This window comes from Synchiropus splendidus, chromosome 5 (genome assembly GCF_027744825.2).
Source record: "Synchiropus splendidus isolate RoL2022-P1 chromosome 5, RoL_Sspl_1.0, whole genome shotgun sequence".
Lineage (NCBI taxonomy): Eukaryota > Metazoa > Chordata > Actinopteri > Syngnathiformes > Callionymidae > Synchiropus > Synchiropus splendidus.
In genome coordinates, this window is record NC_071338.1 from 30,313,257 (window position 1) to 30,326,322 (window position 13,066).

The window sequence follows — 13,066 nt, forward strand, 5'->3', positions numbered from 1 at the left end:
ACAAGTGGAAGATGAAGATAATCAAAAGGTAAATAACTGGTTCTAATCTTAGATCTGAATGTGTTATGAAGGCCGAGCAGGGGAATTTTGTTTCCCTGACTGTCACGTACTAGTGGATTAGCTTCGAATTAATGTTTATGGCCAAAATAGCCACTGCGATCAAAGTGCTCCAGTTTATATTGAATGACAGACACGGACTGCAAAAATGAAGAAAAATATATATATAAAAACCCACATCATTCTGATCATCAAAGTGTTCAGCCACACGGTGGGACCAGGTTGAACCTGGCGGTGCCGTCCTGGGTGAGGCTTATCTGCCATCTTTGATCAGTGAAATGCAGAGGGAGCGCGAGTGAGCAACGGGTGGAGTCGGACGCATGTCGTGCAGGACACGACCAAATTATTATTCGTTGGCCTCTTCAGAGATTTAAAGACTTTGAAGTTGAGGTGTCAACCTGCCCAGTGAGAGCACAGAGTCACGGTAAGTAGCTCAACAATGAAGGCCTGGTCATCACGCTGACACCTCAGGTGAGTCGACTCCACCCTGGAAGGTAAACATTCAACTGACATTGATGCCCTGAAGTGGGAGCTGCTGTCGTCCTTGAAAAGAGAGATCACTGATAACTTTAAAACTGAACTGAAAGCGGTACTTTAGCAAAGATTTGAACACCATCATGACTGATGTACCACTGAGCAACATTGGGTCTTGCTTTGTCTTCCAAGTGGGCGCTTCTCTCCTCATCACCCTCCGTTGAGATCTCGGAGGCTGTGTTTTTCTCAACAAGTTCACTCAATTCTGTGTTTTTTTCTCCACTTTTGATATTCTGCTTTATCTTTCAGAGATGAGATCTCCACTGAGTTCCGCCTTCCAGGCTCAAGCAGCCATGTTCGGGTTTAAGGTCAGATGTCTTGAAGGCGCTTTGTCACTCTCATCTCTCTGCGTGACTGCACTCCATGACTCACAGTAGATGACGGATTACGGCCGTAAGACTCTTGTCCTTGTGTGTGTGTGTGAGTGTTTAACCTTGTATATCCTAGTGAGGACCAATTTGGGGGAACACACCCCCCTTTTGGCTTGGGTGAAGCCTCAATTTGAGGATGAAGGATTCCAAACAAGAAGGTCATGATAATGAGGTTGAGGAAGTTTGGTTAAGAGTCATGGTCAAGTTGAACCAATTGTTTTGACAGTGAGACAAACCTGAGTGTGTGAGAGTGTTTAAAGTGTGCCTCTGATGATTAAGTGACACACAAACTCCACAATGGGTTTGTGTGTCTAATGTGTTTTTCTCAATTGTAAAACATGTTTGTGCATATTTGCCGGACCAGCATGGGAACATTCCTGCCAAGAACCAGGCCAAGCTGAGCTGAGCCCTAACTGAACAGGTGTGTTTGTCTTGCTTCAGTTGTTTGTATGTTTTACAACAAGTGTTTTTATTTCCTTTGACCTGGACACTTGAAGGTTTGCAGGTCTGATGGATCCAGCAGCAGGGAAAGTCTGCGAAGATAGAAGAGAGAAGCGGCGAGGAAGGCCAGTCAAGATGGAGTCCAGTCTTTGCTGGAAATGTATACTGCAACACAACACCGCTAATACCGACACGGATCACCTGAAACTGACCTTGTTTGTTCAGGGAAACAAGTTTTAGGAGAACCAGAACTTTCAAGGCGTGATGTTAAATACTGGCAAATAAAAAGAAAGACAAGAAAGAAAAATAGACAAAAAGCTTTATGCTTTTCCCCCTTATACTGTATAATTATTTACATAATATTAGAATAGATAAAATAGTTAAGATTATCGTAGATGTGCTCCTCACAGATGAAGAAACAAAAAACAAATAAATAAATAAATACTAAATCAAGGCACCTTTGGAAATTTTTATTTTTTTAATTATAAAAAGATCAAGAAGGCCATCAAAAAGAGGAAGAGAGGTTATCAACCATGTGACTCCATGAGAGAGACTCGTGCTAATTTCACATATCATTAAGGTTTATAAAACAAGGCAGGCTACACATTCTCAACTTTAATCTGTCTCTCACATATTTTTCTCTTTTTTTTTTCTTTATTGTTGCAGCAAAATTATTTGATTTTACGGCATTTTTAAAAAATGAATTGGAAGTTGCGATCATTAATGGTTGTGGAACAACAGGACAGGAAATAAAGACCTTTGTAAAGTAGCGCATAAAAAAACTAGTGTCAGTTTTCATCCTTAAAAAAGCTCCAGGCGGATCTGGCGGTCAGCCATGTTTGTTCCCGTCCACCCCATATTGTGTTTGGGTGACGCTGCACTAGTGAGTTACGCTTTTCACTTCTGTCTATTCTACATTTCTTGGAATGGATTCAGAATCCTTCACGTCCGAATCGCAACCCTTGGTAATATTTGTGGGCAAATGTGAGCGTTTGGTGTCGCACATGACTTCATCTCAACAAGGAGGGAGGGAATATGATGCCGCATTGAAGGGTGGGCGAGAGGAGACTCAAGTGGTTGGTCGTTGTGATCCCAGTTTCCTGAAGGAACTGATCAATTGATTTCTGACCAGTCACCCCACACAGGAAGTCAAAAAACCTGGCGTCTGTTGTAATGCACCCCAATAATCTTGACACACATCAAGATTCTGTCCCGCCACCGAGCTAGAAGCTCAGAGCCAGAAACCCAGCGTGATCATGAAATGAACCCAAGAAGAAACATTGCAACATCTCTCTGAGGAAGTGGACAATGGTGAACTTGCATGTTTTTTAAATTAAATAAATTTAATTTTTTAAATTTAATAAAAAAAATGTAAATCAATAAATTTGATTCTGATTCTGATTCTGATTCTGATTTTTAAATGGGAAAATACAGGGAAAATCATGGTAACTCAACGGAAACCTGAAGAAAAGGACCAGGTAGAGAAGCCATCAGTCTGGAGTGAGATTGACCAGATACTAGATCAGAGGTGGGCAATTCAATTTCCGAGAGGGTCACATTAGCAACTGTAACAGTTCTGAGGGGAAAAATATCCAAAATATAGAAGTAACAAGGACAAAATGAACCTCAGAAGATTAAATGTAATTGAGGATTATAAGAAGTGAAAATATACCATGAAAACTATTGAAACATTTCATTTTATATGCACTTAATTTGAATATAAATCAACTGTGGACTAGACGTTCAAGATAATAAGGCAATTTATTCCAAAATATATTTTCAGTATTCCTTCAATGTATTTTGAGGAACAAGGAAGGCGGAACATGTCCTTCAATTGAAAACTGTACGTACCATCAGGCAGCGCTGAAGGCTGCCTTTGGTGTCAGTATAGGACGCAAAAGTCCACTTTCCCATGTCGGCATTTTGTGGTTTTGTCAACAACAGGTGCGACTGCTTGTCTGATTGTAATGAACAGCTGGCTCAATATCAGTGATAATAAAATGAAATGGATTGGCTTTTAAGTGCCTATTGCTGTAGCCTGTAGCACAAATCCAAACACTGACGTCGATAACAAATACAGCTTCCTGCCACACCTGTGCAACGTGAGTCAGTGTCGGGCAAGAGCTATAAGACACGAAGGCCAAAGAATGCTGGGTGTTTGGCCAGGGGTCATGGGTGTCACTGAAACATGTTGCTGTAAAAGTCAAAGAAATTGATCAAAATGACTGACACGATGAATTAAGAGGTCAGATCCTGGAATAGCAAACCAGAGAGTGTTCCCGTGTGTCATAGCTATGGTCGTGAACTCAACTTTGGTCCCATTGTTTGAAGGAGCCAAAAAATAAATGTCTAAAACACAATTCAACATGTGATTTATTGTTTCCTCCTACTTGACAACAGAAACAGAAACAGTCCCCTGTTAAGGTGATAATCTTGTTAGCTTGCACGCACATTGTTTTTATTGAACTTTGCAAGCAAAGTTTAACAAACATTCATTCAGTGCGAGTACATTTGATATTGCCTCCTAATAGTTGTTTGGAAAACCGGTTCCTCTTCTCCCTTTTGTATTTGACGGTTGAACTTAACCATAGAGGTGGAGTTGACAGCACCATCTTGAGATTAAGACCTTCCAGTAAATCAAAACAGTTTCCTGTAACAGATTTCTTTGTTCTCACAAACCACTTCTATGTCCACATTCTGGTCATACTTGGAGCCGGGTATAAAAGATGCTGCGGAGGAGATGTGAGCCAGAGAGCATCATGGACGCCACGCCGCCGCTGCTGCTGCCGCTGCTCTCTCTGCTCCTGGTCACTCCGGTGACACCGTCGCACTACTTTGCTGGGAGGTCAAACTCCCGGTATGAAGGAAGAAATCCTGATGGAAGCTGGAAGGTGAGCTGTTCTGTTCCAAAACCTTTAATCTGACCAATCAAACTTGCTGTTTAGATAAACCAAAAGAGATGAAAGAGATAAAGCCCTCAAGACATCTGGCTTAGAGGTGACACTGCGATTTGGAAATGACAAGCTGTGATGAATACAGCTATGAACATAATTTGGGTCCTTGGCTCACCAATGACTAAACAAACTTCGTTGTCATATATACATATATGTATATATATATATATATATATATATATATATATATATATATATATATATATAAATATAAAAAACGCAAAACAATTCCTAAGATAAAATAAATGAGGAAATACCCTAAAAACTTTGTATATATGACATCTTTTCAGTATTTTTCTTTTAAAAATAATAAATCAGTAATTTCAGTAAAATCACTTACAGCTACACACAATAAAAATGCCTTCATTCCTGTCGAGAACTACTGCTGCTCCCGAAAATATCAGCTTGTCCTTCGAAATCTATCTTTTTTAGCCCTGAAATTTATTCTGCTGTTTCCCTGCTGATTTTTGGGGTGTTTCTAATGGGCATTTTATTTACCAACCCTGACCATGACCGACTATTGATTGTTGGAATGGGGCATTCTCACTCATTGCCTTGGAAGTGTTCTCTGTCACTGCCTAGGGCAGAGGTGGGCAATTAAATTTCCCAAGGGGCCGGGTTATATATTGTGACCGTTGAGAAGGGCCGTCAAACACAAAGAGAGGAGGACAAGAGAAAATTGAAAATAAAAATCATGTGTGATTATGAATCTACACTGTAAAAATGAATAGAAACTGTTGGTTTGTTGTGTTTTATTTAATTTAAACCACATTCCATTTAAAGATTGTCAATGTGGCTCATACATTTCAAAATTTACTTTCAATTCTGATGTATTTTAAGGGACAAGAAATACTCCTAAAATAGCCAACGGAAAAGATTTAGAAAAATAATTAAGCAAGAAAGTTATGTTTCAGTTACTTCATAATAAACAAAAAACAATCCATAAGACAAAATGTCAGAGACAACAACAATGTCAGTTTTATAGTTTTGCTCTGACTCCAGGAGGGCCACATAAATACAGTCAAAGGGCCGCATTTGGCCCCCGGGCCGCACTTTGCCCAGGTCTGGCCTAGGGCATCAAACAGTTACTAAATAAATAGTACTCTCAAGTCTCAGTCCCATGCCGTGATATATTAACGTAGGGAAAGTGGACTTTTGTGTCCTACACTGAAGGCAGCCTTCGGTATTATACGTTGAAGCATTAAGTTTTCAGTTGAACACGATGTCCCGCCTTCCTCCACATATCCTGATGGCGTGGGCAGCAAGTCTCATAAAAGTAAGACAGAGGGTGGGGTGAGGTAAGTCATAGGAGGATGATTCCTTTCATCATACATGTTTCTCTACAGTTGCTTTTTAAAGCCCCTCAAATGGCCATGCGTTTCTATCATGGTGACTTTCTGATGGCCCTGTGAGTAAGGAGGACAGACGCATAACAGGTTATAAATGGCAACCGACGGAGGGGTGTGGCTCTTGTGTTGCCTGGAACGCTACATTCAACCGGCTATGCGTCAGCTTGTAATGCAGAAGGCTGCCTTTGGGATCAGAATAGGACGCAAAACTCCACTTTCCAAACATCAGTATATTACGCAACAGGAGTGAGGATGTGTCGCCCAGAGTGACGCAGAATTGGGCCGTCTGCATTGCCTGTTGACAAATTAGGCTTTGAATTGAAACGTTTTTTTCCAAGGTTGTGGGCACTGCGTCATGCAAAAGAAAAGACGGTGGATAGGTAGTGCACAGGAAGATGTACCTCACTCAAGCTTCCAAATACACCCCATAACCATAGGATACGAAGTAGAACCCCCTCTGACAATGCAAACCCCTGCTTTGAGCATGATGTCTGTGTCCCCCTGGGACTTGGCAATAGTCGAAATGATGTGTTGGTCACTCTTGGCAGTTGACGGGTTTCATTAGAATTATGTCGCTGCTTGACTCCTCCCTCCTTTTCATTGACAGGTGGTGTTTCGCTATAGAGCAACCTTTGATGGCTGCAGCCGCCATACGTGGAGTTGTTACTCTGGGAACTGTGGAATTAGCACAGCAGGCAATCAGATGAGCACTCTTGACTCCAGCACAAATGCTCCAGTCCACAACATACGATGGTGTGAGACGGAGACTCTGTCGGTGAGAAACGTCCCTTCTGACAGGCCTTTCTCGTTGCGGTAAGTTTTCAATCCTCTCATCTGAAGGGCATCAAATGGCACAATTAGCTCTGACCAATATTGGTAAAGGCCTCTCAACACATGCGTCCCACACTAGAAGCTTCCACCATGAATGTCCATCACAAGCGGAGGGCAAGGTTCGCAGGGCATCAGATTAAGTTGCATTAAATCACTGCTACAATCAGGCTAAGCACAGCTACCGCTGCGTCCAGGCTACTCTCTCATCACACATAAATCCTCCGTATTGTCTGTGTCAGTGTGTCCACAACTGCACACCATGTCTCCTCAAAGACATTCTCACCATGGACATTGGTGTCTCCCTTAACAGGACTGCAAGCTGCTGTTGGATCCCCACCCGATACAACCACTGGTCCTGGAGACTTCTGACCACTGTAGATCTGGGACAAAGATCTGACACCAGAAAACCAAACAGATCTCCAGACGTTGCTATCCTACCATTCCTCAGGTAACCACATCTCCAAACAAGAGCAGCGGGTTTCTTTGTTCAACCCAAGAGCTGGTGGAAGTGAGTGTATGGCAGCGAGTGGTGAAGAACAAAAGTCCAAGAGAGAGGGAGAAGAAGGGTGGCATGAGAGTGGAAAGGGCAGTTGAAAGTGGGAAACAGTGTGGAACCATATCATGGAAGTGAAGGGACTTCAGACAGTTGGAATAATTATCTTTGCCTCATCCTTGTGTCTGTATTCCAGAGTTCCTCAGAACTGCCCCCGGACATATCAGCTCATTCCTGTTGATCCAGATGATGACCATGTGCGTTGCAGATATGGGAATATGAGATATGTGGAGTGCCAAGGCTGCCACCAGTATCCTGGGTTTCAGTTAGACCAGGTTAGTTGAAAACCCCACCATGTGTCTGATCTTCCCATTCTACAAAGACCTTTACTTTCAGGACTCCTGCAGGTTGCGCTACCACCACACTACAGCTGGCACCAAAGTTAACGGCTTTGAAATGGTGGTGGAGGATTTCCCTCGAGAGACGATAACACTGACTTACACGGATGGATCCCGTTCAACAAGGTTTCCACCTCACTTAAGAAGGAGAAGAGAAGCTGCTTCCATAACATCATCCCCACCAAGTCCTCTCCCGCCTTGGCAGGGAACAACCACGAGTCATTTGCCTTGGTGGCGGGTCACTCGACGTTCGACAACCACACTATCACCCCCAACAACTGCTCCCTGGAGAAATCCTCATTGGTTGAGAACAACTCGCCCTTGGTGGTGGAATCCTCGATACACATCAACCACGCCTAGAGCGACCACAAATTACATCACGAGGAACACTCAGCCGCTGAGCAAAGCGCCTTTGCAGTTCTCTTTTCTTGGTATGTTGCTGATTTACCTTCAGGTTCTCCAAGAATGTCTCGAAATGAAAACTTTGTCCTGGAATCACAGGAAACTAGGGCAACAATGGCCAAAAACTCAACTCAATAAAACAAAAGATGAAACGCAATACTAGCAAAGAATAAATAAGTCCAAAAAAAGAGTTCCGATAAAGAATAATACCTTTGGATAAAATTCAGGGAACACACGGTCATATTTCCTGTTGCATGACAACAAGTCGACAGCGGATGACTAGCAAACCACTACTTAAAAAGAGAACCACCTAGGACTCAGGTGAGGCGGCGTTGAGAAGCCCAGTTCACGGAGGAACAGGGAGAGGGCAACAAGCGCAGGTGTCCTTCAAGCAGGACTGTGCACAGTAGATAGTCAGTTCACACTCAGCTAACCAGACACTGTATGCGCAGGTCTTGCTCAGTCAGCTACGCCACAGATAGTGAAACAAGTTCTAAAACTTAAGTCTTTTTGTTCGTCCACAGTGGACCCACCGGTGCCTACTTGTCAGGAGGGTGTCTACCTACCGAGGTTGTTGTCCCCAACGCCGCAAAATGGAGCTTGTATCCAGGCAGAGGTGGACGAGGTTTTGGAGATCACAGTTAAGGCACAGTCCTCATTAAGCACGTAAGTAATCCGGGTGCAGGACTACGTGACCTGAATGATGCGACATGACTTTTTATTCACGCCACCCCTGGGAAACGCTGGCGAGCTTAACGTTTGCATTTCTGTTTGATCTAGAATAATTGACATCATCTTCAGTGGTCCCAACGGCATGACAAAACACCAGACAGCAGATGGAGAGTTTGCCCTCAGATGGGGCCCCACATCGGCAGATATGGCAGTGAACGTTCCACTGTGCTTTGCGGTTGAATCAAGAGACAGGTGAGCTGCCGCGGACGGTGACTCCCTCTGACGACCTGAGCAATGTCATGCATCTGTTTACTCTTTCAGCTCGGCTTACCCCCAGACCACCACCCATATGTACTATAATCCCTATCGCCCCAGTCCAACACCACGGTGAGAAACAACACAGCTGTAGTTTGATGTGTCTGACTGACAGTTGAGTGTTTGACCTGTCTGTCTTCCATGTGCAGGATCTATCAGTCTGAAATGAGATGCATCACGATTCAGGTTCAGGACGCCATTGGTGAGTTTGTTCAACCTCCAGCGGAGAAACGTTCCTGTTCGCAAGCTGGTTTCCCACCACAAATGACTTATGGACTAAATTGGGTTCTGGAAAAGAGCTGCTTTTTCAAGGCGAACACAAAGGAGACCTATCAATAAGCAGTGCTTGCCGGGTGGTGGGTACATGGAGCACGCTGGTACCATGTGAGGGTGGGATCATAAGCAACTGCATGTCAGCATGTGGGTCTCTTTTGTCTCAGGGTACAAAGGGTGGCAGGGTATTTTGGAGACCATCTCAACATCTCCTGCACCTTCATCTAATTTAAAGGAAGTTCTCCGGTAATAATGTGATTTTTCCTTTGCAGTCCGGCGCGAGGTTTCCTGCGGCCAGACCTCAATGACCATTGCGATCGAGAAAGCTTCACTCCCAGGTCTTCATGAGGATCACCTGAGGCTCACAGACCCTTCAAACGTGGCCTGCAGCTTCCAAATACACTCTAACCACACGCACGCCGTGGCCACCTTCCCCCTGAACGCCTGTGGCACCCAGATCGAGGTCCTAATCTCTGCTCATTTCCTGCCGACTGACTTGGCGTGTGTAAACACTGCTTGTGTTAATCTGCAGGAGAACAGCGAAAACCTCATTTTTAAGAACGAGGTCACGTCGGTGGAGAATCAAACGGCCCTGATCACCAGGAAACACCTGCTGGAGCTGGACTTCTTCTGCGAATACCCGAAACATGGGAACGTGACGCTGGGCTTCAAAACCCATCGGAAGAACGTCACCGTCTGGGAGAAAGGTTTTGGAACCTTCACCTATGGGTTTGAGTTCTACAACAGCACCTATGGAGCCATGATCAGTCCAAGCTTGTACCCAGTGGAGGTCAATATTGGCTCGCAGATCTACATGCAGATCGAGGCTTCCTCTTCGGTCAACAACACTGAGCTGTTTGTGGAGTCTTGCCGAGCTTCACCGTACGACAGCCCCAGTTACACACCCACCTACCCCATCATTGAGAACGGGTAGGTAGCGTCTCATTCCCGCTGTAGACCCTCCTCTGCCAGGCTCCCCTGAGCATGTGGTTGGAGTCTTAGAAACACATCAACCCATCCTATGTGCACGAGTCGAGGTGAAGACTGATCTGACTGACTGAGACCTATCTTTGTGTTTCTAGATGTGCCGTGGACCAGACGGTCATGATTCACACTTCCGCTCATCCGAATCAGTTCAGGTTCAGTATGGAAGCCTTCAAGTTCATCGGCATGCATGACCAGGTTAGTACTCTGGGCGGAACCGTGGCATCGTTTCTGAAGCGACGCACAGTTTGACCTGTTAATAAATTGCATTTTCAGCTTTAATGCTACAATATTCATTGAAGTACAGGTGGAAATTACAGTCAATAAGTCAAAAAAAAAACCCTGTCATATTTCTGGACTCGATTCATTGTCACGTTCCCGTTTGCATGTTTGATTTCCTCGGTCTCCCGCGGTAAGAGAGTGATCCCTCTTGTTGCTCATGTCAGCATCTCTTGTTTCGCGAGGAAAGAACCGCTCATTGTAGCGAAGAGAGTGTTGTAGGGAAAACACGGATTCACACAGTTCCAAATTCCAGTATTACATTCCAAGACAGGTGTATGTCAACCATACCGAACAAAGCAATTTTTTTGCTTCTGATTTTGAACGAAAATCCAGAACTCGAACGCACTCCAAAAAAGCTGGAAAAAAACACAACAAAGGCTTGGAACGCATTATTTCTTTTTCCATTAATTGTAATGGTAAAAATCGATTCAGATTTTGAACCTTCGGCAACGGATTGTGGTCGAGAACCGAGGTACCACTGTATTCACCTGAGTGAGTCTCTTCCTGAACGCCACAATACTATCTCGCCCTCTGTGTTCAGTTCGGGTGGCCGTAACTCAGAAGCGCTGGAGTGACGGTCATGTGACTTCCAGGTCTTCATCAGCTGCTCCGTCCTCGTCTGTGAACGAGGAAACCCGAACACCCGCTGTGCCCGAGGCTGTCTTCATTCTGGCGGGCACTACCGGGGCAAAAGAGAGGTCGGCATCCAGACTGCAAACCACTTCATCTCGCAGGGTCCCCTCCGCCTCAGGAGGTCAGCAGAGGGCGCCACAATCCCAGGTGAGATCCCGACAGCGACGCTCACGCTTGAACCTCCATGAAAAATGGCCTCCCCTTCCAGGTGTCAAGTTGAACCTGAACTTGGTCTTCATTGTCGGAGCTGTCCTCGCTGCCGTGGCCGTGGTCAGTGTGACGTCATACCTGAAGAAAAGAATCTCCAGCGTCAAATATCAACCCTTGCCCATGTCTGACAACTAACAGGACCATGAAATTGGATTTGTCTTTGATCAAACCCATAACTGAAAATCAAACACCTCTTTCACTGTCCTTTATTAAACATGTACGGCAGCATTTCCAGGTTTCTGTTGATGTGATTTACTCTTTATTTGATCAGTGTCAGATATGCCATTCACAAGTAAATAAATAAAGTGATGAAAAGCTTCCAAGATTATTCATATTTTTAGTGATTAATAAGATGTTTGGATCAGTCACACAAAGCACTACTTTAAATTCTCTTTTAAAAATCCCAGGATCCAGACATTTTAGACGGTTGTTTGTTCCTTCGCGAAACGTTTCATCCAAATCCACCCCTAACTTTTCAAGTTATACAGAGACAGACAAATGACACTGTCAAAAACGTGACATCCTCTGTGGAGGTCATAACACGGTCAACACATTCATCCTTTATGTTCAGTTTCTACTCTCATGTATCATCATCTTCAGCCGAGAGAACCGACTAGAAGGAAGGAAAGTTCCTCTGCTTTGGGTCTGCTCTGGCTCCTTTTAGAGAGGAGCTCATTCATTCAGGAGAGACTCAAAGTAGAGCCGTTTTTCAGCCAAAAGTAGAGGTTGCCTAAGTCTGGATGCACCAAGTTCTTCAGGAAGGAAGCTCTTGGGAGTGATGACTGGATCAGAAATGTCTTTGAATGTGAAAGTCAGTGGAAAAATATGAAATAAAAATGTTATATCAGAGCTTCAAGCTTCAATTCATTTTTCATACTGAATGAAAGAATCATTTCACGTCACTAAGTCTCTGCATAAATCTCCGTTTTGATCAGTCACCATCGTATTCCAGACTTTCTCGTCTGATCTGTTGTCAGCTCCTGTGTCACACCTGCTGAAAAGAATCCTGTGAGAAACCCTTAGTCACAATGGCTTATCAGATCTTCTGGAGAGAACGTGAAGAAGATAAACATGACACTGTCTGGGATGTAGAAAACAAGTGCAACCTGTTGAATCGTACGTTTTTGCTTTAAGATTATTTATAGTAACATTCCCAAAGTGCTTTGAAAGGATTAACAAACTCAGCAGACCGGAATCCAACTATGTTGGTTGTGGGTGGGAAAGGCCCCTCATTCCGATGATGTAGCACATTACATTTAAACACATATTTTGTATCTGTTCTAAAGTTACATTGGGTTTTTGCAGCAAACAAATGTTTGCATGCGGAAGGCATTGTGAATACTCCAACAGTACTGGTACTAGATTACCCTGACTTGTGAAGTTCTTTACGCTGACTACTGAAATTGTGGTGTATTAACTGTCCAACTCTCTCAATTTTCATATTCATTTTTCAATTGCCTTGCATTGTCTTTTATACTTGAGCTAAATATGTTTTGTTGCAGGTGAATAGAAATGTAGGAAAGCAACACCACATGTTTATATTTTAAGGCAGACTGCAGCGCATGAGAAGGTGATGGGTTGCAGCCTGCCACCTCTTCAGGACCTGTATGTCTCCAGGACCCAGAGACGTGCAGGTGGGATCAGAGGCGACCCTTCTCACCCTGGACATGGACTGTTTGTTCCTCTTCCCTCTGGCAGGAGGCTACGGTCCATCCAGACCAGAACCTCCCGTCACAGGAACAGACTGACCCTTGTTGTTTGTGGGTTATAAGTGATCTATGCATATCAAAATCTAACAGTCTATTCACCGCTGCTCACGTTCAAAACAGTTGGACCTCTGGTTGGATCTCTTCTTGATAAGAAAATT

General features: G+C 44.0%; 1 protein-coding gene across 2 annotated transcripts; it reads left to right on the top strand.

The window, feature by feature from the left end:
• The first annotated feature begins 4,129 nt into the window (after positions 1-4,129).
• On the top strand, positions 4,130-11,517 carry LOC128759668 (uncharacterized). 2 transcript variants are annotated; one of them, XM_053866806.1, is made up of 14 exons: positions 4,130-4,294; positions 6,314-6,519; positions 6,848-6,985; positions 7,227-7,365; positions 7,427-7,859; positions 8,355-8,496; positions 8,611-8,754; positions 8,824-8,889; positions 8,967-9,019; positions 9,363-9,553; positions 9,623-10,020; positions 10,173-10,272; positions 10,950-11,136; positions 11,198-11,517. In XM_053866806.1, the coding sequence occupies exons 1-14, from the start codon at positions 4,130-4,132 to the stop codon at positions 11,332-11,334; spliced, it is 2,499 nt and encodes an 832-aa protein (XP_053722781.1). In that variant the 3' UTR covers positions 11,335-11,517. The 2 variants fall into 2 exon arrangements, with proteins under 2 accessions (XP_053722781.1, XP_053722783.1); XM_053866808.1 differs by lacking the exon at positions 11,198-11,517 and having other exon boundaries at positions 10,898-11,032.
• Positions 11,518-13,066: the final 1,549 nt, after the last annotated feature.